A 19,573-nucleotide genomic window follows, 5' to 3' on the forward strand; every position below is an offset into this window, starting at 1 on the left:
ATGTCTCCTGCATTGGCAAGCGGGTTCTTTACCACCACTGCCACCTGGGAAGCCATGTATCACCATAGTCACCATAAATTGCTAGTCATAGTTATGCCCCTGTGTCATCAAATTCTTTTTATTCTATTCTAGTCTAAGGACTTTTCCCCCTGCCCATTGCAGTTTGTTGGACCTTTCTCATTACCATGTATTAACTTTAGGGGGAAAACATCTTACTATCAATATTTCTAAGAGAAGAAAATGAGGGTGGTGTGGGAAAGTTGGATACAAGGGTCCCCTGATATCAAAAAGTAGAGCACTCCTGTGAAATCTTTTAGAAAGCTGGAGTAACATGAAGCAGTTACCTTAGGACACATCTTGCTAACAGATGCACAGAATAAGTCAGGATGAAGCACAGATGGTCACAGACACAGTTCAAAGCCATAGTGGTTGGATGATGAGATGCTGAGTGTAGTTCCCTGGGAGGGAGCTGGACGGTGCCCCACTCACTGCCTGGGATGCCCACTGCCTCTATAACAGTTCTCAGTGAAACAAATGCCTTTTTTCATAAAGGCAAAATCCTCTTTGAATTTTTTTCATTCATGAAAACAGGTACTTACGTAGGTCCTTCATAAAAGCAAAGTGATGTAAAGTCAACTTTCAAGAAGCAAGGGATACAGGTATTAAAGGTTTTGTGGGTTTTTGCCACACTGCTCTCAAACCCATCTCTAGGGGATGTTTTCAGCTTCAGTGTAACTGATGGGCTTAACTGATAAAGCCCTACCTATATGCTCACATTTCTTACGGAAACCCAGGAGAGGCCTATGCAGATCTTTGTAAATCAGGCTAAGAAAGCCTTCAGTTTTCAAATGCTCTCAGTCTTCTATTTCTCACGTGGCTCCATTTTCTCCTTACTGCAGATTGCAAGGATGTAACTTGACTACAGATTGATTCATTCATTTAATAGATGTTTATTGAATGCCTGCCATTTGCAAGATATTAAGATAGAGGTGGACTTAATTTTTTGGAATAAGCATTTATTTTGATCTATAGTCCACTTACTATCTTTAGCAGCTCAGAATAAGAAACAGAAGTATTCCCAATTTATGGTAATATGTTTGTGTTCTTTTCTTGATACTGTAGACTAGCCCATTTAAAGGCAAAATCAGTCTCATATTTGGAGTTGTCTTATTAAAAAAATCATAATAGACTTGAAAACACAGGTCATTTTGCTTCATTGTAAATACAGCCAACTCTGGGATCAGATGACTCACTTCTAAAAGCAAATGTAAACCACATAAGAATAATCAATATGTGTTTTCACAAAGTGAGATAAGATTGTATTAGAACTATTTCTGAGACTTTTTCAAACTATACACATTTGCTGTTCCCCCACACTCCCAGTCTCTTATTGGTAGAACTCAGAGTTTAGAGGCCCAGTTTTGGAAAAACAGTCTTGGGTTTTACTGTTGGCTCTTAATTATCTTGGACAAATCACTTAATCTCTAAGCTTCAGTTTCACTATCTATAAAATGGTGAAAATAATAATATTCACATCATGGGTTTGTTGTGAGGATCATGTACATGAAGCATTTAATGCAATGCCTAGCATTTAGTAAGTGCTCCATCAGTGTTAGCTATTAGTAGCAAAGACTGAATGTGGAGTAGAGTTGATGATACATTTCTTTATGATGTGTTTTTCATTTGAAATACAGAAAGTTCTTGTATCTATCATCAATTGTTTACAGAAACCAATTTTAGAAGACTTCTGTAGGACGAGTTTCATGTGGTATATTCTACAGTAAAGTCATGAATTTAGCAGATGTTTGAGTCTTTGCTTTCAGTGTCAAAAGAGCTAGTTTCTTCTCAGGAAAGGTTTCACAGAGCAGTGGTTTCTCTGCTTCAATTATTCAGGCCCAGAAACTAAAGTTTTCTCAGTGTGCTCAGGGCTGATCAGGCCTGGAGGAAAAGACGCACTAGGCGAACTCACTGAAGACTGGTAAATAAGCCCGGATGTCTGCTCTTAATGTGTGATAGCAGACTGCATCTTTTGGTTCCCATAGTTAGTATATTTTTCCCTTACAGGAAAATGTGCGTCAGAAACCAAGCTACCAGCAGTTTTTTCATGTATGTGCCTTTAGAGGTGGAGGACATTTGAAATAGAAGGAACAGTATTCTCAGGGAATGGATGAGGGGTGGGCTGAGTAGCATTATTCATTCCAGGAACCACACTAGCTCAGAGGCGAGCCAACTGAGGCTGGAGGGCCAGGTGAGAAGCTATTGCAGTAGCCAGGGACAGAGAGAGCGGCTTGGAACAGGCCAGAGCAATAGGCTTGGAGAATAAGTTGACAGAAACTGGGAATTGCGGACTAGGGGAGAAGAAAGGTGATTCTTACATTTTTGGCTCTGCTTATCAGGTGGATCAATGGTATGAACTCGTTAGTAAAACAGGAAAAAGCAGATTTCATAGGAGAAGGATAATGAATTTGGTTTAGAATGTGGTGAATTTATGATGTTGATTATAAGTTGATATTTAGAAGTCCAGTTTAAAGCTAAGAAATGCCAATTTGGGCTGAAAATAGGGCCTTCAGGACCAGTTATTGTATAATTAGAAGTTAAGTCCTTGAAGCAGATGCAATTTCTGAGGAGATAAAGGAGAGGAGGGTTTTTTTCATGATAAAATCCTGAGGAACTTGGGATATTGGCTATTAAAGACAGGTGGAGGAAGAGAATTCCTGAATTTCCTCAACCACCTAGTTACTGTACGCATCAAACTCAGAATCTAATGGTCTATCTGTGTTGCAGATAGCCAGTAGTCAACCCCCCCCCAAAAAAAATGTATTTGTTCTTGTTTGATTCCTGAATTTCACAGCAAATCAAAATCATCCACTGCATGTCAGTTCTCCCTCAAAAGGTAATCTTATCTCAAAGTCCTGGAGTTGACTGGAGCAACTGATTTAGAAAATGAGTGTCTGATTTAGAAAATGATTTAGAAAATGAATGTCTAAACCATAATATAACTTGAATGTCTCTTGTGCGGTAGAATTATATTATTGAAATGGTTAAATGTCTTAGATATGCAGAATTCTAGAATTATATATGTTTATAAATATGTTTATGGTAAATATTCTATCCTGACCATCACTCACCCCTATTTTAAGTTATACCCTATTCCTGGTCAAGTAAGCTTGCGTGTTCTGGTGCCACTGATTACTTCATTGATCTGAAGAGCTGTCTTGCCTATGGTTTTTCTTGTGGCAGCTTTTGAAAACTTTTTACTTCAAAAGGCTTTAAGTACTTAAGTTTAAAATAACTGAAGGATTTAGGATCATCTTAAAGCCACCAAAGGCAAATTTATATTTTATTGTCAGAGGAGACAGAAATGAGGACACAAGAGAATCTTAAAAAGAGTGGATATATAGGTATATGTATAACTGATTCACCTTGCTATACACCTGAAACTAACACAATATTGTAAATCAACTATACTCCAATAAATATCTTTAAAAAAGAAATAACATAGATTTTTTAACCTCTCCTTGAATTTCTGTGTTTAAAGTTTGAATTTACCTCATTGCTCTATGAAAGCCTGTTTCAAGGTGTCTTCTTGGCTGATTTGATTTGAAGATAAGTCTGGAAGAGCAGATTATACAGAAATATTCTTAAGTTGCCAGCATGATTATATCTGTTCTGTTTATTTCTTAACCTTATGTGAAATGTTTGTAGATTTTCAGGTGATGGTACCTTTTGATTTAATCTACTACCTAAATTTTACCAGTCAACCTTGAAAGAAAATGCTTTCTGATTTGTTAGGGAAGGACTTATTTGGTTCTGTAAGTATCGTACATATTTTGGTACCCGCAGAATCTATTATATAAAATGCCTCTGCTTGAGGTGTTCCCCTCATTTTTGGTTAAGAGAACAGGAAAACCACAAACTCTATCTTGCCATTTACTCTGCATTATCCATCTTTGAAGACCTGTAATTGTTTTTTATCTGTTTTTTAGCCATTACTTTAGACAAAAGGGCTTCCCGGGTGGCTCAAACGGTAAAGAGTCTGCGTGCAGTGCAGGAGACCTGGGTTTGATCCCTGGGTTGGAAAGATCCCCTGGAGAAGGGAATGGCTACCCAGTCAAGTATTCTTGCCTCTCCATGGACAGAGGAGCCTAGCAGATTACAGTCCATGGATATATAGAATCGGACAGGACTGAGCGACTAACACTTTCACTTAGTCAAAAGGACATAATTTTCTATGTTAAAAAAAAATTTTAAATATGGTAGCTATGATGACATTATTAATATCCTAGAATATAAATTCCTGACAGCAACTGCTCTTATGAATGAATATTTTAATATATCTATACCTAAATGTCATCTGAGTGTCCAGACAGACCCTTTAAGAACTAAACAGTCGGCTCGAGAGCCTTCAGTTTTATGTTATGAAGAAGCTTAAACTTTCCCTAAGATTTCTGCAGATTCTAGTGTTCTGTGACCTCTGAGTTGCTGCCATCTGGATGGGACTTCTTTCCCTTCCCTTCTCTCTCCCCTCCAGAGGAGGGAAAAGCATAAAGTTGTTTCCCTGCAGAGCCCCTTTGCCTTCCTTTGATGCTACAAGGCCTTACCTTCCGCCGAAAGTGCATTTTCCATGTGTTTTCCCGAACAAAAAGCATTTCTTTCCTAAGAGGAACTCTGCTGTTGTATGTTAAAATGATGAAATGTGTGCCTTATTAGGTTTAATTTGATAATAATAATTCTTCCAGTAGTTTATTCTCTCCATTTAGAAAACTTTATAAAATTTCAGTAATTCATATCAAACTTAGTCTCCACTGTTTACAGAAGTCATAAGAAAACCTATCTTGAAAAGACTTTTGCAGTGTTAGAATTGATTGTAGTATGTAACCTTATGTAGTTCTTTAGCCAGGTGATTCAAAGATGGTGCGCTCTTAAAAAGATAGTTTCAGACAGAGGTTAAGTATCAAGTTGCTCTTTCTCTTAGGGAACTAAATCAAGACTATTTTGTGAATGTGAGAAGTCTACCCTTTTGAGGTGTGCATTTAGTAATTTTGAGCTATTCATCAGATGGTAAATAGGTTTGTTTAAGAAATATAAACTTATTATATGCCACTTTTAAACTCTTGTCATCTTTGAACTTCAAGCATTTTTCCCTTCAAATTTTTTTTTTTACCAGATAACCAAACACCTGAAGATGTCAACAGCAAGTCTTAATCTCACTTTGTATTTTTTAACCACTTTTTTAGTTGAAATCTAATTATACAGATTTAGAGCAGCTAGGTAGTAATAGAAAAGTTACATGGCCTTTTAAGAAATTGTCAGGAACTGTGCCCCACATAGTTTACATTGCAGAGATTGCTAGTTCTGCATATACTCTCTCCAGCAAGTGTTTTCATGTCCAGGCACATGTTCAGATATTAAGGACTGAAGAGATGCAATAGTAATGATACAATAAGTAATCTGCCCAAACAGCAGTAGGATTTCATAGATTTTTAAATTTTTTTCCCTTGTATCTCCATACCTTGCTCCAAATTCTCCCACTCTCTTCTCATCAAGGCAAGCATTTTAATGTTTATAGTGCAGAAAATATTAATTTATGTGAATTGCATTATGGCATCTCTCATTTATCCTGCTTTATTCACTCAGCACTCTATTTTTAGAGCTGTGTTACTCCATGGTGTGTATCCACATTTGACCTATTGCCCTCCAGGGAGCAGGCCCTCACCTTGTTATCACAAACAGTAAATGCAGGAAACAGTCTCACGCCTGTCTCTTTACGTGGTAATATGAGAGTCTCTTTGAGGTAGATGTACCCAGGAGCAGAACTGCTGGACTGAAGGGTACTTAATTTGACAGCATAGTTTCTGTGGGTCTTCTGAATGTCTGTACTAGCCTGTATTCTCACCAAGGGCTTTTTATTTGGGTAGATTTTTATAGGATTAGAACAGGTCCTCTAAGGCCAGTGATTAGTGACAAGAAAGGATTACCTTGGGTAAGAATAATTGTTAATAACTCCTGAATTACTGCTAGGTGGCACGCCCAGATAGATCTAGAGAGATGTAGAGCAATGAGACATAGAGCCATGCTTTCTATAAAAGCGTGTTCTTTGTGAGAGCCAGGGCTGCTGACCATGCGGAGGGGGTCTGAGTCCTGTTTCTTCTCAGTCTGTGTGCCATGACCAGGTACCATGAAATGGTGTGATTTGTATTTTATAATTCCACCTCAATATCTATTTAGCTTTTACATTTGTTAAACACATAACTAATGCTTACTGTATACCAAATACTACTATATATGCTTTATAAATATTAACCCATTTAATCCACATAAAATAGGTCCTATGGCTTCCCTGGTGACTCAGAGGTTAAAGCGTCTGCCTGCAATACGGGAGACCTGGGTTTGATCCCTGGGTCGGGAAGATCCCCTGGAGAAGGAAATGGCAACCCACTCCAGTATTCTTGCCTGGAGAATCCCATGGACAGAGGAGCCTGGTGGGCTACAGTCCATGGGGTCGCAAAGAGTTGGACTCAACTGAGCGACTTCACTTCACTTCATTATTGCTCCCATTTTATAAATGAGAAAACTGAGGCACAGAAAGACTGTTTTAATATTAGCAATTGGTGAATGTGGATAACAAAAGTCTGTAAAAATAAATGGGGTATGTAATTTATCTTATTTAATAATCCTTTATAAATAGAAAGGTGTTATTTAACTTTTCTGACCTTAACTTTTGAATACCAGTGTGTGTAACTCATTGAAATGCCAAATGGAAAAAGGAAGCACATTTACTAATGTGTTTAATATTATACTTCCAAGAATTGGAAAATAAAATCCAGTGGTAGTGGTAATCTTTATTAGATGCCATAGCTGTTCAAACTAGGGGGGTGGGGAAGGGGTTCAAGAGAGAGGGGACATACGTATTTTTATGGCTGATTCACAGCGTTGTATGGCAGAAACCAACACAACATTGTAAAGCAGTTATCCTCCAATTAAAAATAAATTTTTTAAAAAACTTAAGAAAAAGATGCCATAGTTATTATTCTGGCACACCTGGGTGTATGAATTTTCCAGATAGGTAAAACTTACTTATTTAAACACCATAAAATATTGTTTCTTAACATTTTCTTTTAAATCCTGCTTTTCTAACTTCTTGAAGAGTAGGCATGAGAGCATGATTTAACATTTCCTCATGATTGGGGTCCTGTTTTAATAATTGTCATTGTACTTTGATGAGGATGTAGGTGTCAAACATGAAACAGAAGGCTTTTAAGAATGACTAGACCTGGCTTTCTTGAAAAAGTCCCTAATGTTTTATGGTTTTGTTTTTCTTGGATTGTTTGTCTACTTTTGTAAGAGGTACTATATGGACTATACAACCACAGTTGTATAATGTGACCACGGTAAAATTAATCGTTGACTCACAGATGGTTCCTTGCCTGGAAAATCTTCAGTGTTGCTGTGGTGGCTTCCAGTTCAGTTCAGTCACTCAGTCCTGTCTGACTCTTTGCAACCCCATGGACTGCAGCATGCCAGGCTTCCCTGTCCATCACCAACTCCCAGAGCTTGCTCCAATTCATGTCCATCGAGTTGGTGATGCCATCCAACCATGGTGGTTTTAGCTCTTAGTGATTTGATGACCCTGATGAATCAGATACTTATTAGCAGTCACCCATTCTCTTGCTATTTACTGTTTGTTGAGGAAGGATAGAGAAACAGTATCCCTTTCTACTGCCATAGTTCAGACTGGATTATTGAAATATAAATTCATTATCTTTGCAGACAAGACAGCAGACTAATTTTTTCTTCAAACCTTCTTCAATATTTGGCTTGAAACCAAATGTCAAGCATAAGCGATATCTAAAATTACATTTCTCTAATCGCTTCTCGGCCTTTCGGCTAAGATCAAGTGTAAAATTACGTCTCTAAATGTATAGGACAGAAAGCCCTGTCCTTGCATGGTAGATTTTCTTTCTTATAAATCCTTTGAAACACAAACTTGTCTGCTTAAAACCTGTAACTTCTGAAAGTTTCTGGATAGGGGCAATGGATGCTACAGATCAAGGAGTTCAGCTCCGCTGATCACCAGTAGATTAAATCATTTCCAACTCAACCATTGTTATTTATAACATGTTTATTTTAAATGTGTATACTTTTGAGGTATCTTGTAAATATTATAAAGCCCCATTTTGTCTCTGAAAGCAGCACTGGTGATAGATGGATAGATGGACATGAAAATACAAATTGTGTAAAAAACTGAAAGTGAAAAAATTACACATGTTAAATTTATGACTGGATAATAAAAATGATTATGAAGGACAGTCCCAGGATGTGCCTGTGCAGTTGACAGGCGGCCAAAGGTGAAGAAATATGAATGTCTAAAATGGGATGCCTGTTTAGTCAAAGTCTAATTCAGGTTAAAGTTGGAGTTCAAGAACTTGAAGGCTGGGTATGATGAGTGAAAGTGGTCCTGTGGAAACTTATCAAACCCCACAGATGGCACCGTGGGTTCATGGCCATTTCTAATCTGCAGGTCAAACTCTAGTGTGGATTCCTTAGCTGCCAGAGGCTCCCTCCCTTCTGTTGCTGGAGATTATGGAAGGGAGGGGTTGACTGCCTGTTCATTGTAAACAAAACAGAACACTTATTTTTTTTTAATGCCAAAAATATACCAGCTCAGAGGAAATGTGGACCCCAAAAACCTAAATCTCACTCATAGTTTTGGACTTTTAGACTAATGGATTTCACAGCCTTTTGGAATTCACCCTGTTTGTAAGTAGAGCTGCCTTTCTGTATTTTATACTCTGGAAACCCTACTGGTCATTAAATTGAATGACACACAAAAAAGGGGTCAAAATTTTGCCGGGACCACGTAGCTCCTGGGGTGAAGTTGACAGCTGCTGGTGGAGTAGGTGTGCTGGAAGTGGTGTACTGTGGCTCGCCCGAGCAGCTGGCCCTGGTGTCGCGTGTGGTCTCTGCCTTTGTGAGATCTGTTGCTCACTATCCAGGGTGGATTTCAGAGGTACACCCCTCCGCCGCCACCCCTTTTTCAGCTTTTAGCACTGAAACCTTCCTATAGACTTTTTTGTAGTTTAGTATCTGACTTTAAGATTATAGTGAGGTTTTTCAGTAAGTTTTATCTTTGATGTAGCCAGAAAATTAGTGAGTCTCTTGAAAGTCTGTTGTTTAATGTAGGAATGTGGTACATTTATTTTATGTTTGAAATTGTACAGTTTATCTTTGGTCTGGATTAAGGTTCTCACTGCCTACCGGAGCTGCTGCTGGAATTAGTGATTGTCACTGTTCCCATTTCTGCAGGCAGATCAGCAGCCAACATGTATTTTAAATTAATCCCCAAAGTATTATTTGTACAGTAAAAGTTTAAAGTATATTTTTTCAATTTAAATATTTGTCACATCATTTAGTTACTGTATTGTAGGCTCTGCACTCTTGTCGAAGTGAAGTGCCCCTGAATTGTTTTAGCCTATCCTGTAAGACTGTTTTGGCCCGAGTATCCTGCTTTAAGGAAGTAGCAAGATTATTTTTTTTAAGGCACAGGACCTATATTTAGGCCCTCACTGTTGACCATTTAGTTTCCATGGCTAGGCTAAACTAAGTCATCCGCCTCTTGTATTCTGCCAGGAGTATTTATATCAATGACATGTTTTGTTTGTTCGTTTGATGTCTCATTGTTATTAAAATAAGTCACTGGGCTGGTTTAGTTAATTTCCTCCTAAATGTGCAAGAATTACAAAAGCTGGCTTCTTGCTAAATAATGCATGCTTGGTTGATTATTTTATGGAGAAAGTAGTGAAGTTGTTCCTAAAAAGAATGAATATAAATCCAGCATAGCAAGTAGAAAGTACTCTAGAAAGCACTAAGAGTCTGTGTGTAGGAACTAGGAAAGGCACTGGATATGTACTGTTTGTGCTTGCCAGACTTCAGTTTCTATTGCATTTAGGACTGTGACTCTCAGGCTTTTTATGCATCACAGAGGTAGAGAGAAAATGACAAAGGGCGCTACACCAGCATCACTCAGCAGAAGACAGGAAGGAAATGTTACTTCTTAGTTTCGAGAAGATGCCATAAAGCGATCGGCAGTAGGCTCTACAGTGTGTGCAGCTTTCTGTAGGCTTGAATAATTATAATTATAGTGATAATTGATGGTGATAGAAATAATAATAACTAATATTTGCATAGCATTTACTGAGATATTGTTCTAAGAGCTTTACATGTAGTAACTCATGGAATTTCCCAGTGACCATCTGAGGCGGGTTCTTCTCTTATCCTCTTGTAACTCACTTAATCTCCATAAAGGAGACATGTTATTAAGGCCATTTTACAAATGAAGAAATGAGGTTAAGTAACTTGTCCAAGGTCATGCAACTAGTAGTAGAACTGGGATTCAGAATCCATGTTTTTAACCTCTGTGATAGGCTCAATAATGGCCCTCCAGAATACCTAGACCTTAGTCTCCTGGAACCTGTGAATAGCCAAAGGGGTTTTGCAGAAAGGATTACATTGAGGATTTTGAGAGGGGGAGATTATTTTGGCTAATCCAGTTGGGCCTTAAATAAAAGTATCGGTGTCCATAAGAGGGAGATAGCAGAAGAAGGTGATGTGACAGGGGAAGCAGAGAGAGAGAGATCCGGAGATGCTGGCTTTGAAGATGGAAGAAGGGGCCCCGAGCCAAGGACTGCAGCTGTAGAAGCTGGACAAGACAGGAAGAGGGATTTCCCCCTAGAGCCGAAAGAGGAAGCATAGCTCTGCCAACACTTTGGGTTTTGGTTTTGATCCACTGAAAGTTTTTCATTCCTTGAGGTCCAGAACTGTAAGATAATAAATTGGTGTTGTTTTAAGCCACTGAAATTTGTGGTGATTCATTGGAACAGCAATAGGAAGCTAATGCAGCTACTATGCTAGTTACAGTTTTTCATGGTCAGCAGCCCTTCCCCAGAATCCATGAAGGAATCAGCTTCAGTAATAATCTCCTTCAGTGGTCCTGCTTTATGGCACTTACTGCTTTATTGCTTAATCTTTCTCTCTTTCTAAAGGAAGATTTTTCAGAGGTAATCTTTACATCTAATACATACTTAAAGTAGCCATTCTGAGCTCAGAGTTGACTGTTGGGTCAGAAACCTTAGAAATAAGAAGACATCATTTTCCTTCAGGCGCAGGTTAAAGGGGATAGCTGGAGGCATGAGTGTCACATTTCAGTGCCCACTCTCTGTCCGTTACTGTGTTAGGAATTTCTGTTATTCATTTTGGTGCTCATCATACTTGACCCTCCCTATAAAGAGTAATTGATTATTACTTCCGCCTCGACAATTATGAACTGAGAAGTAGTGTGCTCAGAATCAGAAAACCAGTAAATGAGATAAAATTCAGGCTTGTCTAATGCCAAGGTATATACATTGTCCTATATTTCTCTCTCTCTCTCTCTCTCTCTCTCTCTCTCTCTCTTTCTCTCTCTCTCTCTCTCTCCCTCTCCCTCTCCCTCTCCCTCTCCCTCTCCCTCTCCCTCTCCCTCTCCCTCTCCCTCTCCCTCTCCCTCTCCCTCTCCCTCTCCCTCTCCCTCTCTATATATATATATAATGTCCTATATGTCAGAATATATATATGTCCTATATGTCAGAATTGCTACTCTAAACTAATCCTAGGGAGGAGTTCAGATCTGGGCCAGCATGTCCAAAGGGTTTCCTTAGTTTTAAAGAGTCATCAGGAAGAACATATCACTTCTAGATCACCCCTGACCTGATGCACAGTGTGTAGGTTGGTCAGGTTTCTGAACTGCCCTGGAGACGTAGATTCTTCCTGCATGACTCTGGAGATGGACTTAGTTCTGTGTTTACCTGGGTTTTCTCTATTCTTGTATATAACAGTTAAGACCAAATCATTAACAAAACCTCTAAAACTAATTTAAAAGCAATTCTCTAGACTGAAGATCTAGCACCTGTAGTGAACACGCACATACAGTTTTTTGTGTTCCTGTGTGCTATAGTAAATATAAAAAATAAAAAATGGGAATCATAATGAAAATATGAGATTAAACCAGCCAGTGTGTAACAGAGTAGCAAGCAGAAGATCCCGAAGTTATCATTAGATTTCCACAATAGTATTTGATTACTGTATGATTAAGGACCACAATTTTGTTTAAGAACCCATTTGGACGATAGGAGAGGCATTTGCTTTTATTCCTTTTCATCCTCCTTCTCCTCCTGCCTCTCTTCTTTCTCTTTCTTCCTTCTTTCACCTTCCCTTCCCTCTCCACTTCTTCACAAGCAATTTGTAGCTTATGAGTTTTAAAAAATATTGTCTTAGAACTTGAAAATAATTTTTAAGTATACTAGTAGGTATAGAAAATAGAAGTCTATTCCTTACTGAAATTCTTTAGATATAGTGATCTAATTACAAGTATACCTAAATGTAGGTGGTTCCCTATTTCAGAAGTTGAACTAGGAAACTATTGATGTATACAGATGGTTATTTGATGTCTGAATTATTTTACTACTAGATCAGGAGTCCGAAACCTTTTTCTGTAAAAAGTCAGATAGTAAATATTTTAGACTTTGGCTGACTATAAGGTTTTCGTCACAGTTACTAAGCTCTGCCATCGTCGCATGAAAGCAACCAGTTGACGACACATAAACAAGGGAGCGTGGCTCTGCTCCAGTAAAACTTCACGCATAGAAACTGAAATTTGAATTTCACATATTTGTCACACATCATGAAACATTTTAACTTTGACTTTTTCTTTCCCCCAACCATTTAAAAATGTGAAACCTGTTCTTAGCTCACAGGTTACAGGGAACGGGTGGCAGGTCAAATTCAGTCAGTACATTGCTGACTCTGAACTAGATGACCTATTAGACATGTTTATTCTTATATTTGCATTACCATTCTATTTTCCTTAAATATAGCACCAGATTCATAATCTATAAATTCAGATCTCTGGAGTATTGTAATTTGAAAGAACTTGATAAAAATTACATGTGGCGTAAGGACTTACGTAACATGTGATTCTCAGTTGCCAGCTCAACAGTTGTCGATTCTTTGTGGACGGAACTCTTAGTTGAGATTGTGTTCAGGTTCCCGGTGGTCGAGTTCTTCAGGGAAGGTGCTTTCTTCCTCCCTTCAACTTCAGGGGGTGGGTGTAGGCAAATCTTAATTGGTTTGATCCCATTTTAGTTCCATTGCCCTTGCAGTGGTTAATTTGGAAATGACAGCTTGGACAGTAAGATAGCACATGGGGGATAACTTAATTGCATGCAATAGACTGAGCTTGGATAGGAAAATGAGTTTCTGACAACTGGAATTAAAATTAAAGTACCTAATAAATACTTTCAGCTTTACTTCATGTTGCACTGGCTTGTACAGATTACTATATTGACAAACATGTTTCAAGAAAATAATTGTTTATATAAGATTGAATTTTAAAAATTTATTAAAGGTTTCTGAATTCAAGTATAGGAAATTTTTTCTTATACCAACATAAAATTATAAACTTTTCTGGTAAATGCTGTTGTTTATTATGTTTTTTTTCTTATACATTTTTTTCCATTTATGAAGTAGAAAAACAGCAACCCTATGCCAATAACCACAGAAGTTTTTTTTAATTTTACTTGTCCATGATAATCTGAAAGCCTGGATATTACAGACCTTGGTGCATGCTCACTATTCTCCATTCCTACCACCTTCTTCGTGATTACTTACAGCCTGGCTTTGGGCCTAACCTCTTGGTTGGACTGCTTTCTAGATTGTTACTGTTGATTTTATGGTCTCTGTATACCCCCTTTTAAAAACCAAGTACCTTTTTTAACATTTCTGTATGTTTAATTCTTTTGCCCATTCTATCTCTGAAATCCTCTTTCCTAGTATTTGCTGGGATTGTGTGTCTGTGGCATCTCAGTGACCATTTTCAGTCTTCTCTACTGCTTTTATTTTGGTCTTCTCTATTTCTTGGTTGTGACTCTTGTTAAAAAAAACAACACAGTGTTTATGATGCCTTGAATAGTAGGCATGAGAACGATTTAGCCATAAATAGAAGCTGCACGTTGCTAAGTAGACACTATTTAGTAGAGACTGTCTTTTGATATAAAGCTAGGCTTAAAATTAATATTAAACAGTTTTTTAAAGTACACACATGTATTTAATGTATTATATTGTTTTGTGTTCCTCTGTAAACTGTTTCTTTATGAATGTTTTGATTCCAGTTGTGTGTGTATTTTTTTTTTTCTAAAGAAAATGCTATACGAGCATCGTTATGCCTACATCTTAGCATACTCTGAGTATATCCATCTGTATAAATTCTTAATGGTAAAATTGTTAAATTATGGTGTATATGCATTGAAAAGTGTAGTAGGCATTGCTGAATAACTTTTCTGAAAGCTTGTATCAGTTTGCACTTTTATCAACAGTATGAGTACCACTTTCTCCATATCCCCTCCAACAACAAACACAATGCTTGTTGATCTAATGGATGAAAAATATTTTCTTTACATTTTAATTTATTTTAATTATAAGTAAGGTTGAGCATCTTTTATATCAGTAATTTTCAACTGGGAGCAATTTACCCCTGTGCCCAGGGGATATTTGATACTGTCTGGAATTGGGGGGGCTGTTAAAACTGGGAACAGGTCTGGGAAGAGGATTCTCCTGGCATGCAGCTAAACATCCTACAATGCACACTGCTAAACATCCTACAGTGCACGCAGTGAAGTATTATCCAGCCCTAAATAGCAGTAGCACCAAGGTTGAGAAACTCTGCTTAATATTATTCCATTTCTTCTTTTTTGATTTGTTATCTGTAATTCTTGAGTTATTGTTTGCTTTAGAGTTTATAGTATACATTTTTGGAGTTAAACTTTGAGTAGTATTTTACTATTTCCTATATGGTACAAACACCTTGCTATAGTAAATTTCCATTTTTCTCTTCCTGGCCTTTGTGCTATTGTTTTAATACATTTTACTTCTATATATGTTATAGACCCCACCGTATATTATTATTATTTTACTTTAAATAGTAGATTACATTTTTTAAACAGCTTTCATGAATTTTGTATACATTCTATGTGTATGCGTGCTCAGTCAGGTCTGACTTTTGTGACCCCGTGGACTGTAACCCACCAGGCTCCTCTGTCCATGGCATTCTCCAGGCAAGAATACTGGAGTGGGTTGCCATTTCCTTTTCCAGGGGATCTTCCCAACCCAGGGATTGAACCCATGTCTCTGGTGTCTCCTGCATAGGCAGGCAGATTCTTTACCACTGGCGCCACCTGGGAAGCCCTATAATTTGCATTAGATTGCACATATTTCAAATATACAATTTGATAAGTTTTGACATGTATATACTTGTGAAACCATCACCATCAAAATATGAACGTATTTATCGTCCTCTAAACTTTTCTCCAGTCCCCTGGTAATCCCTCCCCCGCCCCAGGCAACCGGTGATCTGCTTTCTGTCACTGTAGGTAAGTTTACATTTTTTTTGATTTTATATAAATGGAATCACAAATTATGTACCTTTTTTGTCTGGTGCCTTTCATCCAGCATAATTATTTTGAGATTTATCCACGTGGTGTGTGTATCATTAGGAAAACATTCTTAAAGACATATATTCCAGGTAATTGGATTGCTGTTATTAACAAGCATGCTGAATTCTAAAGTCACTTGTTGATGTGTTCTTTGTTTTAGGTCATGACCATCCGAGGTGTGATAATCACATGAGAGCACTCTGCTCCTGATGTCATTTGTCTCATCAAACAAAAATTTATTTAAAAGTAAATATCCCTTTGACCAGAACCTTTCTTTATTCAATGGCTTGATGGATTTCCTTTACTCTGATTCAAACCAAAGCTATCCTTCTCAACCAAAACAAAAAAGGATTTTGCATGAGTCAATCCCAGGATGCCACTTCTACAGCACCGATGGGTGAAGAAAACCTCATGAATATCAATCACAGAGACTCAGAGAGCATCACTGGTGAGTCCAGTTTAATAAATGAAGTGCTCTTGCCTACAGGACAAAATGCATTTAAGACCCACCATGATGAAACTCAGCCTCTCTCTCCAGCCTCGTCTTCTGAGAGACCTCTGAATTAATCTCTCCGTCCTCAGGTCTCGTATCACAATGGTCCCCAGCCTTTTTGGTCCACAACTGGTTTCACGGAAGACAGTTTTTCCACGGATTGGGGCAGGTGTAGGGGGGTGGTTTCTGGATGATTCAAGCATGTTACATTTACTGTGCACTTTATTTCTATGAATATTATATCAGCTCCTCCTCAGACCTTCAGGCATTAGATCCCAGAGGTTGGGGATCCCTCTTACTGCCTTATCAAAATCTGCCTTGGGTGCTGATCCTTGTCTATGTCTGACTCCCTATATCTGTAAGCCCTGATCAGTAGAAACTGCGTCATACTCGTCTTCCTTGTCTTATCTTCCTATTCCCATCTTCCTATCTCCGAAAAGACAGAGTTGCTACCTATACCCTGCAGTCACTTAACAACAGTATCTGGCACATAAGGCTCTCAGGACATATAAGTTTGCAAAACAGGTACAACCCTGTAAGTCCTCATCTGCAAGACTAAATTTTAAAAATTCTGTATACCCAATTTTTTTCCTAAACTTTGTTTCTAAAACTCACTGGTCCACAAAACCTGACCTGTCCAGTTATTTCTAGATTTATCCCACTTTGTTTGAATGTTTGTTTGCTGAAAAATGTATTAATGTGTTTAAATATGGGATACTGCTACAAAACCAGTTGGAGGTGTTATATAACATACAGTAAATGCACAGGACAGCTTTTCTAAAACTCCATAAAATTCTGAAACGCATCTAAATCTGTAGGGTTTTTTTTTCCTGTTATTTATTCACCAGTACTGAGATATGTGTATTAAGATGCACCCATTTTAAGTGTAGAGTTTGGTTTTGACAAATATGTACACTCATGTAACCACCAGTATAATCAAGTTGTAAGATATTTTTATTATCCCCCCAAAGTTCCCTCATATCCAGATCTCTCCAGCCCTCAACTGCTAACTCCAGTCAATGTGCTTTTTGTTAACTATGGTAACAGAAAAAATTTGCTTGTTCTGGAAGGTCATATAAATTAATCTGTCTTTTGTGTCTGGATTTTTTATGCAGCAAAGTGCTTTTGAGATTTATCAACATTGTGGTATGTGTCAGCAGTTCATTTGTTTTTATTGCCAAGTTACAACTACTCAACTCTGCTGTTACAGCAGTAAAGATGTCATAGACGATCCATAAAGGAACATATATAATTGTTTCAATAAAACTTAATTTGTAAAGCCAAGCAGAGGCAGCAGGCTAGATAGAGTTGGCCTCTGGGCCATAGTTTCCTGACCTCTTCACAACAACGTAACACTTGGTAACGTCAGTGTTTTTGTTTTAACCATTCTAGTGGGCGTGTATCTGGCATCTCTGATTTCAGTTTCTTTTTCCCTGAAGACTAAAGATTTTCAGTCTCTTCTTGTGCTTATCGGCTCTTTCTAGATACTTGGAGTTTTCTATTTAAATCATTTGCTCATTTTTATATTTGTCCTACTATTGAATTATAAATGTTCTTTATATATTCTATGTAAATTCTTTGTTAGGTAAAGGGGTACAAATATTTTCTTCCAGACTGTGATTTGCCTTTTCATCTACTTAATGGTGTCCTTTGAAGAGCAAAAGTTTAAAATTTTGGTGGAGCCCAGTTTATCAAGTTTTGCTTTTATAGTTCATATTTTTTGTGTCATTTCTAAGAAATCTTTGCATAGTTCAGAATCACAAAGATATCTCTTCAGTTTACCTTTAAGAGTTTTACAGCTTTTGCTTTTACATTTAGGTCAACTGTCCATTTTATAATTAATTTTAAAGATATAATCAAGTTAGGGTCCAGATTTTTTCCCCAGTTAAATATTTAATTGTTCCTGCACCATTTGTTGAAAGCATTATCTTTTATGCTGTTGAATTACTTTGGTAATTTCATTGAAAAATCATTTATTTTTATATGTGTGGGTCTATTTGTGAACTCTCCATTCTGTTTCTTTAATCCCTAAGTCTATCTTTACATAAATACTACAATGTTTTGATTACTATAACTCTATAGTAAACCATTTTATTATTATTTTTAATTTGTTTCTTTTCTTTCTTTTTACTTAAACTTTTATACAAATGATCCAATGCTAATTGTTATTTTTTGGAATTTAAGAAGTTATTAACAACTGAAAAGACAACACAGTGTTAGTACAATCTGTATTTTAAAAGCATTAATTTGGATTGGTCCTGTACAGAAATCTATAGTAAATTTGGAAATCAGGTAGTATACATTCTCTAACTTTGCTCTTCTTTTTAAAAACTTATTTTGGCCATTCTTGACCTGTCACATTTCTATATAAATTTTAAAACCAGTTTGTCAGTTTCAGCCAAAAAAGAGTGATGGAATTTTGAATGGAATGATACACACTTGATAAAGAATTGACATCTTAAGACTGTTAAGTCATCTAATCCTCCATTTATTTAGGTCTTCTTTAATTTCTCTAAATAGTACTTGCAATTTTTGTTACACAGGTCTTGCACATACTTTATTAAATTTAATCCTACATTGTTGTTTTTTTCCTGCTACTATAAATAACATCATTTATTCAATTTTATTTTCCAGGTGTTATTACTAGTATGTAGAAATGAAATTTATATATTGACTTTGTATTCTGCAACTTTGCTTAACTTAGTTTTATTAACTTTGTCTACATAAGTCACTGGTGCTCTGGGTTTTTTCCCTAGTCTTTTTTCATTTGAGATAGTTACCATTGCTGTGCCTTCAAGTCTACTTTTCTTTGCTTCTGGAGCGTGTCTAATATGTTAATGTTATCCAGTGAATTTTTAATTTAGATATTGTACTCTAGTTCTGGGGGGCTTCCCTGGTGGCTCAGACTGTAAAGCATATGCCTACAATGCAGGACACCTGGGTTCAATCCCTGGGCTGGGAAAATCTCCTGGAGGAGGAAATGGCAACCTACTCCAGTATTCTTGCCTGGAAAATCCCATGGACGGAGGAACCTGGTAGGCTACATGGGGTGGCAGAGTCGGACACGACTGAGTGACTTCACTTTCTTTCACTCTAGTTCTATTTGAATTTTAGAAGTATAAGTATACCTTTTTTTTCTCTTTTCATCAAATTTAAGTTTTCCTCTTAAATCTTTGAGCATATTTATAATGGCTTTTTAAAAATTTCTCTTTACTAATTTTATCATTTTTGTCATTATTGGGCTTGTTTCTGTTGATTTATTTTCCAACTGGTAATGGGCTACAAATTGCTTATTCTTTGCATTTCTAGTAACTTGTTATCAAATATTTTGAATGTTACACTGATGTTTGAATTTTGTTGTCTTATTTGGAAAACTGTTATTTTGGCAGGTCCTTAAATTACTTGCTGATAAGGTCAGTTCTTTTGAGTCTTGTTTTTAATCTTTGCTATCTGAGTTTGTAGATCACAAGACCATATTCCATTATGCTTTATTCTAGCATTAATTTAATTCTACTAGTAGCAAGCACAACCCTTCTAGGATCTTTTGATTGTCTCAACT

General features: G+C 37.1%; 1 protein-coding gene across 2 annotated transcripts in view; it reads left to right on the forward strand.

Annotated features, from left to right (window-relative positions):
* TRAK2 (trafficking kinesin protein 2) overlaps positions 1-19,573 on the forward strand; it is a 65,916-nt gene that overhangs the window by 12,374 nt on the left and 33,969 nt on the right. The window contains exon 2 of one of the 2 annotated variants that reach the window (XM_043910395.1): positions 15,682-15,969. The exons of the other annotated variant lie outside the window; for it this stretch is intronic. Coding sequence (XP_043766330.1) covers positions 15,879-15,969 — 91 coding nt within the window. The 5' untranslated portion in view covers positions 15,682-15,878. The remainder of the gene's footprint in view (positions 1-15,681; positions 15,970-19,573) is intronic. 2 annotated transcript variants of the gene reach the window in all.

Source organism: Cervus elaphus, chromosome 8 (genome assembly GCF_910594005.1).
Source record: "Cervus elaphus chromosome 8, mCerEla1.1, whole genome shotgun sequence".
NCBI classification, from domain to species: Eukaryota; Metazoa; Chordata; class Mammalia; order Artiodactyla; family Cervidae; genus Cervus; species Cervus elaphus.